The sequence below is a fragment of the Trachypithecus francoisi genome, unplaced genomic scaffold (assembly GCF_009764315.1).
Source record: "Trachypithecus francoisi isolate TF-2019V2 unplaced genomic scaffold, Tfra_2.0 Lachesis_group14, whole genome shotgun sequence".
Lineage (NCBI taxonomy): Eukaryota > Metazoa > Chordata > Mammalia > Primates > Cercopithecidae > Trachypithecus > Trachypithecus francoisi.
The window spans coordinates 21985186-21997792 of NW_022681459.1; the positions used below are offsets into that span (position 1 = coordinate 21985186).

The 12607-nt window shown below is 48.5% G+C and overlaps 1 protein-coding gene across 5 annotated transcripts in view; it reads right to left on the minus strand.

Annotated features, from left to right (window-relative positions):
* RUNX1 (RUNX family transcription factor 1) overlaps positions 1-12607 on the minus strand; it is a 262810-nt gene that overhangs the window by 46034 nt on the left and 204169 nt on the right. For 4 of the 5 annotated variants that reach the window (XM_033232410.1, XM_033232406.1, XM_033232407.1 and 1 more), the window contains one exon: positions 590-781. The exons of the other annotated variant lie outside the window; for it this stretch is intronic. In XM_033232410.1, the coding sequence (XP_033088301.1) occupies positions 590-781 (192 nt within the window). The remainder of the gene's footprint in view (positions 1-589; positions 782-12607) is intronic. 5 annotated transcript variants of the gene reach the window in all.

A 12607-nucleotide genomic window follows, 5' to 3' on the forward strand; every position in this document is an offset into this window, starting at 1 on the left:
ATTGCCAGCTAGCCCCACGGGATAGGGGGACCTGCATTCTATATTGACAGGCGAATAACACCCTTGATGTGATGGCATCCATATATTTCTACTATTTCTTAATAATAATAAAAAAAAACAACACTAGATGCAAAACCCACAAATAATCTGGCAATAGCGAGAACTTGAAACATCCCCATCTTCACCTTGCTTGACGTGTGTGTGTGTGTGTGTGTGGTGTGTGTGTGTGTGTCTTCAAGTCTAATGGGTAGGTAAAAAAATAGCATAGCCAAAGCTAACTCTTAAAAAATTGAAGAGAGCTATCTATCCAATATGGATATCCATACCCAGAGCTCCTCGTGTCCTCTGTAGCAGTGCTTTTCCTTGTGGGGATCTGGTTGCAAGGCAGATCTGACTCGGTGGGTCTGGGGTGAGGCCCAAGAATCTGCATTTCCAACAGCTCCCAGGTGGTGCTGTTGGTTCGAGGCCTTTCTCTGAGCATCAAGGGGAAACCCCAGTGGGTCTGGGAGGGTGTTTGCACATGGGACCCAGCTGTGGGTGGTGGCCCAGGTGCTGGAGAGGTGGGCAGTGGGCTCCGTCTGGTACTTACCCTGCATCTGACTCTGAGGCTGAGGGTTAAAGGCAGTGGAGTGGTTCAGGGAGGCACGAGGGTTGGGCGTGGGGGCTGGGTGGTGTGGGCTGACCCTCATGGCTGTGCGCCGCAGCTGCTCCAGTTCACTGAGCCGCTCGGAAAAGGACAAGCTCCCGGGCTTGGTCTGATCATCTAGTTTCTGCCGATGTCCTATTGTGGGGAGCAGGGAAGGGAGGGGATGGGAAGAGGGAAGGGAAGCAGGAAAGGAGGGAGGGAAGAGATCAGAAAAAGTATTGTGGATTTCCTAAAATTGGGGCTTTTCTTGTCTTTCCCCTCTCTCCCCTCACCCCAACATAGACTCGGTAGAGATTTGCCCATTGGGCTAGGCGCCAGTGGGAATTTGGGGCCACTGTCCTCTCAGCAGAATGGGCCCCCTTTCACTGCCCTGGCCAGAGAGTGCTCCCCCAGTCTGGGCCTCATCACCCTCCCCAACCCTCTACACCCACTTCCAACGGGCACAACTCAGTGGGATACGGAACTTGGTGGTGGTGGTGATGCCAGGAGGAAAAGAGGTGCATTAACTGTGGACACATGGCCACATGCCAGGGGCTATGCTATGGCAGCCAGGAAAGGTGGCCTCCCAGGGGCATCAGAACGGCTGTTCCTTACTGCAAACCCAACCACCGGCTGGTTTTAGAGGCAGCAAAGTGGGCCCTGCAGCTTATTGGCAGGGCTCCTTCCAAGAGGAAATGAGGCGTGGCTGCAAACCCCTAGCCCCTGGGGAGGTTTCCAGGTACATGCAGGGCATCCTCAGCCCCTCAGCCCCTCTCCCTTTCCCTCTCCTCACAGGCTTTTCACAAGCATTCCTTCTTCCCCAAAGCCGACTCCCCTGTGTACCCTTAAGAAGGAGTTGACAGGAAGGTCTCGCCTGTGTCTTGTCCAATATTCCCAGCAGAATAGGCCCCCTGGAGCCCAGAGGTAGCTGCAGCCTATCTGGTGAGCTTCCCCAGGGGGCTCAGGACTGGTGGGATGGGATGGTGGGCCCCTCAGTGTCTACACAGATAACAAGTGTCCTCATGATGCTCTTCACCAAAACAACTGTCACCAGCAAGCAGCAAGCAGAGGCCACTCACAGGGGACTGGGGCCTATGGTTTTTTCAAAATGTCCTTAAACCAGAGCCAGTCCTGTCAAGCAGAACTGAGGCTCCAAGGTAGGGAGGTAGCCACAGGAGGCCTGGGCCATTCATTTCTCTGTTAAAAACAATGGCCTGCTGCTTCCTCAGCCTTATGGTTCCAATAAAGAGTCCTTGATCAATTGCACAACCCCTGTTCCCTGTTGTCAAGTGTCCCCAAAGCCAGACTGAGAAGCAGCCTGCCCGCTGCCCCCATAAAGTGCTCTTTCACATGCCCTGACCCAATCCTAGACTAGAAAGAGGCTCCCTTGATTCCACTCCCACAGCCCGGGGTAAGAGCAGACCACGAGAAGTGCACTGTAGTCCAGCTCCCGATGGCTACGATTATAAAATTAAATGGTATAACTTGCATTATGGCTGTAAATCTCCACGGCTGGCCATTTCTTCCTGCTGCCAGGCCCCTTGGCACAGTTGACACTGTCTCAAATTCCAGACCAGAAAAAAAGGGCCCACTATATTGCAGTGATTTTATCATGAACGAGACCTGTTTGGCTCCAAAATGAGGAAAAATACTTAAGCATAATATTTGCGTAGTTCAAATGCAACGCCCCCTCCTGTCATGTGTCACCAAGGCAAATCTGGACTCTGATTCAGCGCTCCAGCCCACAACAGGGGACTTGAACGCAAACAGCCTGAGTCACGCAGGCTCAGCACACATGTGGGAGGCCTGTTCTCGGCTGAGTATTTTAAGCACCGGCTTTGTGGATGAAAGGCCATGGGGCCAGGTCTTGGAGCAACTCCCATCATCCCTTTCCCTCAGAAGTATGAAAACGTCTTTTTTCTAGAACGCCCTGTGTTGGTCAGTCATGGTGTGACTCAGTGCCTCTGGATGAAGCCTTCCTTAGCTCCTCCCTCCTCTTATCTCTGCCATAGATCCTTGGCTTCCTGATGATCAAACTGAAGAATCTGCAGTTTTCTTGCAGAAAAACAAACAATTCCAATGGAACAACCATTCAAAACATAATAACTCAGCCCTTTAACCTCCTACCACAGTCTCATGCCTGGCATTACGAGTTAGGGGAAAGAAGAAGGCAGGATAAATGATTGTGGAGAGCTGTCTGCCTCAGAAATAATGCCAGTCAGCAAAGGCTGCTGGCAGGTTTTGTGTTCATTTCAAAACTTCACATTCCTCGGGCACTTAGTGGCATTTTTGAAGAACACTGTTTCAAGGACAGTGGGTGACCCAGGGAGTGATGTGAGCGAGGTCATTCTGAATACACAGCACTTGACGTGGTATACAGTCTACAATCAGCCTTGGAAGAGAGGCTCTTGCCAGTTGTGTCTCTCTTAGCCAGCAAGCGTGGGGACCTGTGCCACGGAGACACCCAACAGGAATCATCATTTCAGGTAAGCCAGTCTTGTGGGTCAGGCACAGCGTGAGGTTTGTTTGTTTGTTTGTTTTTTGTTTTAATTAGTCCTCCTCATTACCATAAACTTAGAAATGAGAGCTTTCACTTGTGAGCAATTTCTATACCAGCTGATGCCTGCCAAAATTGTAGTCATTTATAGAGATTAACTGATGACTGTCTGCTTTAGCAGAAGTGTTCAGGCATAACTCCCAGAGAAAACAATTCTTCACTCTAAGCTGTTTTCTAAGCCCTGGGAGTCTCAGGGCTGAGTTTAATGCTGGAGGATTGGGGAAGAGCCCATTCTACTCTCCCCACGTGTGTTCCTGGGAGTAAGTAGGAACGTTACTGCCTTAGTAGGGGGTCTTGACCCTCAGGCTCACAATGGTGCCGGAGAGCTGTAACACCAAGGCACAGGGGAAATGAGAAGCATTATCATATGCAAGGTGTGGTTCGGATGCACTTATAAGTTAGATCAAAGAAACATCTAATTCTTACTTTCTGAAACCATCAGACCTCATGTGCCAGATAGCAATATTTTGCATGAAATATAGGAACTTCCGATATAAACTTTCAAGCTGGGGAAAATGAATATGTCTTCAGTTTCCTGTATCTGTGTTCAATTAAAAGGCTCATTTGCCCCCTGAATTAGAAACAGAGGAGTATGGAAAATGTCTACTATCCAATTCACTTTTCTTCTTTCTCACTGAGTACTGGGCTTTAGAGGGCAGCAGGGACTTCAACCCTGGGTCAAGCCCTCGGGTAGAACCGGGATGCAGCTCTGAGCACCTGCATGCTGGCAGCTTGGCTTCTTTAGCATGTTTGAAGTCAACTGTGAATGTTTACAGGACGGTGCTTAAAGTAGTGGGCACGTCAGGATTTCACACTGGGACATCTTAATCTTAAGCAGAGTTGAAAAGCGTCCTAAATTCTTCTATTACCATTTTCTCATTTTTGAAAAAAAAGAAAAGTACTTGGTTGGAATTTTACTATGTATGCAGAGTCATAAAAATCCAAAAAAGGTGAAAAAGTGTATGGAATACAAATAAGTCAATGCCATTTGCTAAATTTTACTTCATTCCAAAGGCATTCCTGTTGTTTTTGGGGTTGGCTGCTCACTAGGGCATCCTTAAATGTTATATTTTGTGATGGATAGTGAGACTAGCTTTCACTTTTCTGCTGTACAAACTAAACTGAGCAGGTATGCATATCTCATTGATAACTGAGCTGCCTTTTTAAAGACACCATTGTGATCTGTGGCTGTAAGTAACAGAAATATAATATATGATCTTCTATTAAAGAAACTAGATAAGGTTAAATTGTCACCGTTTCTTGGAAATTTGTGGTTAGAGAGAATAAAGAATTTTCTGGCAGTCAACAACATATTAGTCTACGTTTCTCATATGTGTTTACTAGTTTTCTTGATAGATTCCCAGCAGAAAAATGAGGAAGGTATATACTCAGAAGACTGTCATGATGAGCCATTGAGCCAAATCTATGCAAAAGCATAATACCAAAAAGATATATATATATATCTGTATATACATGTATAAAATTGTGGTTCTTCTAAAAGCATATAAGAATTTTATATAGTCAATTTTAAAAGGACATCTGTATTTCAGAAGATGTTGGCCAGTCAATTGGATACTTACTGCATGAATCTGGACATAAAAATATGGGGTTTTCTTTCCTTGATTTGTTCCTGTTTTATGACAATGGAAAAGAAATCAATGTGTGTAGAGAACAGCTTACTCTTCCTGGCATCAGAGTCTAACCTTTAGGTTGCGGGGTCATTAGGACTTCAAAGTGACAGTACTGAATGTGACCCTTCCTGAAGCCCCTTGCAGGTGGTGAAATAAATCTCCCTAATTGCAAACCTAACCATCTGCTGGCTAATTTAATGTTGGGAAATATTGTTCAATGTTATATATCACATGTATATTATATATACTATATAATATAAACTATATGATGGCATATAGAATGTCAATATACATTCAAATTCATATTATATATGCATGCTTATATATCATCTAGTGCGACATAACTGTGGGCAGCCTCACTTTCCCCCGCCCCAATTTCTTCTCATATCGTTAAGCTAAGACAACACCACAAGGCTGGAGTACTTCAGAACTGGAGAAGGGCCAGAGAAATCAGCCTTGGTTTTTAACTGATGTGTGGGAAGCGAGGTTCAGAGAGGTTATGTCATTTGCCCAATCTCACAAAGTCAGTTACAGGAAGACAGCAGGTCTGAAAACACACCCACTCTCAACAACCACGGACACACACACACTTGGGATGTACACTCAGTGCACCTAGAAATACACATTTCTATGAACTCAAAGTGAACAGAGTGGAGAAGTGCACAATGCTACATAGTTTTAGATCTCAGAGACACGAAAGCCCCTGAACGTTTTCATTCTGCCTCCACCATCTCACTTCTGCTCCCAGTGTATGTGTAGAATCAGAAGACAGCCCCAGCCACACTGTGGCCTGCTTGAGCGGGCAATGGAATTACCTGGGCATTCTAGCTTGGTAGGTTGGTCTGGGGTGAAGGGCCTGAGAATTTGGAGTCCTAATAAGGTCCAGGTGATGCTGAGGCTGCCAATACAGGGAGCACACTGGGAATACCTGCATGGAAGGGAGAGTTCCCCCTGGTACTCAGGCTTCCACTGTGCATTACTACTTCCCTTCTCCTACCTGCTTCTGATGTGCTGTGTGCTGGGGAAAAACACATGAACTAAATATGCCTGAACTGTGTTTAGACTGTGTTCACGAGCAATGACTAACGGCCTCCTTTTGGTGATAACTATGTGGCCGTCTTTTCATTTTTTTAACTCTTCAGTACACACAGAGCAGCTGAACATGCCCAAACTCTGCCCTGCAGATAGGCAGGTGCGTGACTGTCTCTGCCTCCCACAACAACTGGGCACATTCTGTTAGAGTCACTGTCATGATAATCAGTCTGATTATCATGACAGTCTCAAATTTGGGAACCCCAAATTCTCAGGTAGGAAGTAACTTCTGCTCTGCCATCTATGGAAAGACTTTGGGGAATGGCAGGGAAGGGTTACATGGAAACTTTATTCCATTCCACAAATGCAGCAGCTAAGTTTTCTGAGTGCCCACAGGACCGAGTGTTAATGCAGATGCCACAATCCTCCTCCCCTCTAGAGAAACAACATGGTCCCAGGGAAATGTGAATGCTAGTGTAGGCGTTAAGAATTCTGCATTCTAAATCTGCTTTGCCACCAAACTTTGCTGTGGACAAGAACAAGTCTCTTCATCACTGAGGCTCCATATCTGTAAGCCTGGAATTAAGAGACTAAGAAGGATTACTCCAAGGGACTCTAAAAGCATCCACAGCAATTACATCTGCTGCGATTATCTACTCAACTGGTTCTTGTCGGATGGCTCTAAGCATGGTCTTTCTTGAACAACGTCGGATGAGGTTACGACTTTCAAAGTTTTCCCTTTGTCTTTTTTCAGGCAGACACCCAGCCTCCGGAAGCCAGTGCCAAGTCTGCCAGGTTGGTCTCAGAGCTCTGTCTTCATCCCCACCAGGTCGCCCAGCCTGGGATCCCACCTGGCCTGCTCTACCTTTCCGTGTGCTGGGGGTCAGCAGCTTTGCACGAGGTGTCCTAAGAATTCACTCTCCCTCTGCCTCCAGCTGTTTCATCAATGACCCTTTGGACAGTTAGTTATAGGTGATCTTGGGCTTTAGTATTCAAAGGTGCTCTCCTCTCTCCCTTAAGCCTTCACAGAGCCTTTCGTGCTACCCTGCTGACTGGGACATTCCATTCTGCTTTCACCCCTCCCCCTCTATCATCCCAAGGCTGAGTCCAGAGGGAGTGAGACATTAAACCCACTTTAAAATTTGCGAAGAAGTTGTCAGAGGCTGCACCTGGGAAGAAAGCCACTCTGCGGAACACTCATCCAGGCTCTCATTTCCCAGCTTCTTGTCTGGGTTGGAAAACAATGATACGTTTGCCCTGAATGCCCACCTTTTCCATCAGTGGCAGGAGGCACGTAAGTCCTAGGTGAGTACCTGTCACCCACCCCGCCCACACTCCCTGTGCAGGCCCCCGTTCCTCCAGCTCGTGCCCCTAAGCCTCCTAGAGGTGGATGAATCCTGGCAAGTCCCCTAGGATGCCTCTACTTCCTAGGAATTCCTTCTACTCACTCACGGATTTCTAGAGGGGTTCTGCTTTAGCCCCAGAGAATCACCAGCAGGAATAGCAGAGCCTTTGGTTGGGAAGAGCTTTTGTACTCTTGTGGGTGGTAACAGGAAAGCAAGTGCCCACTGGTCCACCTGTGCACGGGGCTTTCCTACTCTGGGCCTTCCCAAACCATGGTCCTACAGTGGCCTCTCAGGTGACATAAAGTACAGGTTTCTGAGGTCAGGTGGCATTTTATTTTTTTTTGATATGGAGTCTCGCTCTGTCGCCCAGGCTGGAGTGCAGTGGCCGGATCTCGGCTCACTGCAAGCTCTGCCTCCCAAGTTTATGCCATTCTCTTGCCTCAGCCTCCCAAGTAGCTGGGACTACAGGCGCCCACCACCTCGCCCGGCTAGTTTTTTGTATTTTTTAGTAGAGACGGGGTTTCACTGTGTTAGCCAGGATGGTTTCGATCTCCTGACCTCGTGATCCGCCCGCCTCGGCCTCCCAAAGTGCTGGGATTACAGGCTTGAGCCACCGCGCCCGGCAAGGTGGCATTTTCTTAAGCCTGCTTTCTAAGGCAAATGCCTCCTACTTGAAACTAGAAGGCAGATGGGTTGAGCTCCCCTCTTTGCTCTGGCAGCAGTGGCCCCCTTGCCCTTGCTCCCGTGTCACTCCCCTGGGGCTTTTGCACTGACTGTTTACGCTGCTCAGGAAGCTCTTCCCTGAGATTCCTGTGGACCTGACCCCTCCCACCCTTCAAGTATTTACTAAAATGTCATCTCCTCCCTGAGGAGTTCCTGGAGATCCCCTTTTAAGTTGCAGACTGTGCCCCATCCAGCCAATCCCTAGCTCTTTGGCTTAGGTTTTCTCCATAGCACGTGTTAATGTTACCCAGGGTCTATAGGCACCCACAGGACTGTAAGGTCCATAAGGACAGGGATTTTGTACTTTTTCTGCACAGCCATGTCTCTCCAACACCTACAAAACCATCTGGAGCCTAGTAGGTTCACTAATATTGGCTGAATGAATGAATGAGTACTCAGGTCCTTCATGATTGGTGCCGTCCAATCACCCTCCACTAGGTTGTAGGAAAGTAAAAATCATTTCAGGTGAAGGAAGTTGTAATTAAAGTTTTCAGCTGAAATGTAACTACAGAAAAACTTCTTGTTGAGAAAAAATATAATATCATAACTGAGCATAGTTTCATGGAGAATTGTCTCATTAGAAGTTGAATCAGTCCGGGCGTGGTGGCTCATCCCAGCACTTTGGGAGGCCGACGCAAGCGGGTCACTTGAGGTCAGGAGTTCAAGACCAGCCTGGCCAACATCGTGAAACCCCATCTCCACTAAAAATATAAGAAAATTAGCCAGACATGTTGGCCTGCACCTGTAGTCCCAGTTACTTGGGAGACTGAGGCAGGAGAATCTCTTGAACCCGGGAAGTAGAGGCTGTAGTAAGCCAAGATCACTCCACTGCACTCCAGACTGGGTGACAGAGGGAGATTCCATCTCCAGAAAAAAGGCCGGGCGCGGTGGCTCACGCTTGTAATCCCAGCACTTTGGGAGGCTGAGGCAGGCAGATCACGAGGTCGGGAGATTGAGACCATCCTGGCTAATACCGTGAAACCCCATATCTATTAAAAAAAAATACAGAAAAATTAGCTGGGCGCGGTGGCAGGCGCCTGTAGTCCCAGCTACTCAGGAGGCTGAGGCAGGGGAATGATGTGAACCCGGGAGGTGGAGCTTGCAGTGAGCTGAGATCGTGCCACTGTGCTCTGCCCTGGGCAACAGAGCTAGACTCCGTCTCAAAAAAACAAAACGAAATAAAACAAATTCAGTCAGGAAAACTCATTTGTTTTCATAGTAAAAAATCAAAAACAATGGGTCGAAGGTTCTTTTGCTGAGTTGAGAGTGGCATCCTGACATAGGCAAAGTGCACCAGCTTCTCCTGTTTCTTTGTAGTGAGTACCCTCTCACACACACACACACACACACACACACACAGACATACAAACACACACGGCACACTCATGCACACACATACACATATACAGACATGCATGCACATACACACAGACACAGACATACACATAAACACATATAGATGCGGCCGGGCATGGTGGCTCATGACTGTAATCCCAGTGCTTTGGGCCGAGGCAGGCAGATCATGAGGTCAGGAGTTCGAGACCAGCCTGGCCAATATGGTGAGACCCCGTCTCTACTAAAATATGCAAACAGTAGCTGGGCATGGTGGCGCACACCTGTAGTCTCAGTTACTTGGGTGGCTGAGGCAGAAGAATTGCTAGAACAGAGGAGGCAGATGTTGCAGTGAGCCAAGATTGCGCCACTGCACTCCAGCCTGGGTGGGAGAGCGAGACTCTGTCTCAAAAAACAAAACAAAACAAAAATATAGATACACATGGACACACACATATATACACACATACAGACATCCATGGACACATACACACAAACACAGACATGCATGTAAACACATACAGACACACACAGACACACAGATACCTGGACACACACACAGACGTAAAACACACATGGGGATACACACATACACACAGACACACATGTACATACGTCACCCAGACACATATATTAATACATGCACAGACACACATACACATACAGACACAAACCAGGACACACACACACACATATACATATATCACACAGGGACACGCATGCGTATATACACAGGCAGATATACAGACATGGGGACACACACATACGAACATACACACATACTGACATGCACACATATACACATAATACATATACATCCATCACACATCCATACATCCACTCACACACACACACCGTTCCGTGATTGCTCTCAGGACATGGGCCAAGACAAGTGTAGCAAGCAACAGCCAATGGAGAGAAAAGGCTGGCCAAGGCCAAGGCAAGATCAACAACCAACACGGCTTCAAGCCAGAGACGCACACAGGCCTGCCCCTCCCCACCCTCCCTGCACCGTGCGTCCAAGACTCACGGGACAAAAACCCAGACAAAACTCTGTTCCCTGAGTCCAGGGCTCATTGCCATGAGCAGTGGAGTTTTTCGCCCACTCACATGAGCTCTTGGAGACTTGGGCCTCTCCTAAAAGCAGAGCACTCAGAATCTAAATCTGCATCCCCGGTAGCCAGGGCTCACTGTCCATTTCTGTCTCGTGACTAAGGAGGTAACTTGAGCTCAGGGCAGAGAAGCCGCCTGCTGGCTTTTGCTCTTGACCAGAGGTAGCCCTCTGTGCGGGAAGTGGAGGCAGCTTCCTAAAAGGGGTGCAGACAGCTCCCAAGTTCAAGGTTTTCTTCTTCTACCAGCCTATAATCCCAACTATTAGCAGCCCTCCCTAGGTTAAGGTCTTATCTCAGGGAAACCTCCAGTTACAGTGTAACTGAAGAGTAACCAGAGAGTGGTAACCACCAGGGACACGGATTTGTTGATCAGAGTAGTTCCTGCCCAGGGACAGACTCTAAAGAAAAGGCGACTTGCAGAAGGGAAAGAAAGTGTTGGCGGTGGGTGGCACACTATGGAGAGATGAGCACTGACTCACAGAACACTGCCTGGAGCTTCTAACCTGGCTTTGGAGTTAGGCATCGGCAGGGCTATCCCTGGGGTGGACAGGCAAGACCTGGGGGCCAGGAGAAGATCTCGGAGGTGCACACACACTGCCTGCGTGAGCATGTCACCAGCACTGCGGCTCTCCACACTGGCCTCCTAACCTCCCTGCAGGAATCTCAGTTCCCCTCCTGCAGCAGCAGATCTCATGCATAATTGGCAGACACTGAGCATGTTTGGACAGGACAGAGGTAAATGCAGGGCCCTTCCAAGGCCGGGTGATGCCTCCATAAATGCTGGACAAATGAATGAATGAGTGAGTCAATGAATGCATGAGTGAGCCCCTTTCCTTGACTAGATTTATTCTGGAATTTTTACCCAGCAGTGTGGAGGATGATCTCTCCTCTGTACTTCTAAAAAGAGGGAAGGAAATTCCCTCCTGTTTCTAAGCCCTGCCCGCTGGGCCTCAGGGACTTTCCCAACAGCAGGGGAACAGCATCTGACTCTGACCCTCTCTCCTGTCACAGACGCCAACTGAAGTTCTAGGCTGGCCTGGCAAAGCCTGTGCCAGGGCACCCTGGCCACTCACAGCTCCTGAGTACTCACTAGTACAAAAGCCAACAACAGCTAGTTGTTTTGAACAGAACGTTGGCCCTCCCTCACACATAAGGTTTTCAGTTGTTTGTGGCATGACATCCTCATTCAGGCATCAGGCTCACTTCTATGCACTGTTGTCCACGTGCCAGAAGCAGCCACCTGCTGAGAAGGGGCATCTGTGAGGAGGGAGGCCTCTTCTATCAGTTACCTGAATGGGCGAGTGACTGTTTGCCTAGACTCCCAAAGAGCCGCAGCATGGTGATGAAGATGCTGGTCCACTGTCTGCCAGGTAACATTGGGAGGGGAAGTTCTATTTATTCCAAGACACTAGTGCCTCCTATTCACCCTGGTGACCACATCTGAGCCACTTAGGAAATGAAGGAAGGGAAGTTTCCATCCTTGCCAGGGATGGGGGCAGGGATGGAGGCAAGGATGGATGCCCGGGACAGCCTTCTGTCCGGCAACATTCCCCCTCCTCAATCCCTTCCTGATTCGAAAGGTACACGCCTTCCCCCTGACCTGTCCAGCTTGAGTCTTTGCCTATGGCTGCCTGACCTGGTGAGACCAGCCTCCCAGCTCCTCTGTGTTACGCAGGCAACAGGAGAGCTGCCTTTTCAACGACTGTTTTGAACTTTCCTCTCCTTTTAACTCCGTCAACAGTCCCTCTTCTGTGCGAACACCCTGGTGTGTCAAAGCAAGACCTCAGCACACAGAGACAGCCCTCATAAACTGCCGCAGATGACCCCGTCTTTTCCCAGCCAGAGGGGGACCCCGCACCGCTCCCTTCCCAGTCTCTTCCCCACCCCCAACTTCTTTTTTAACCACTTCTGCTTCCTTCATTTTCTCAGCAGCTGCCGCGGAGAGATATAGTAAAGCTACTGTATAGGATTTTGAAAGCGGGGCCTCCGAGAGCTTTCCAAACTCCATACAAGCCAGTTATTCTCTGCCTTGTTTTCTTTGGCTTCAGGTTAGTAACACAGAATGAGTCAAACAGTATTAACTTTCAATAGGGAAGTGGTGTGGTCAACCGAAGCTGTTTGCGGCTAGATTGTGAAGATAGGTAGGGCAGGTAATGCAGAACAGCCCATAATACTGCGAGGAGGCAGGGGCGGGAGGCGGCCCCACTCAGAAACACTCCAACAATTAAGTCAACAGAACTCACACCATC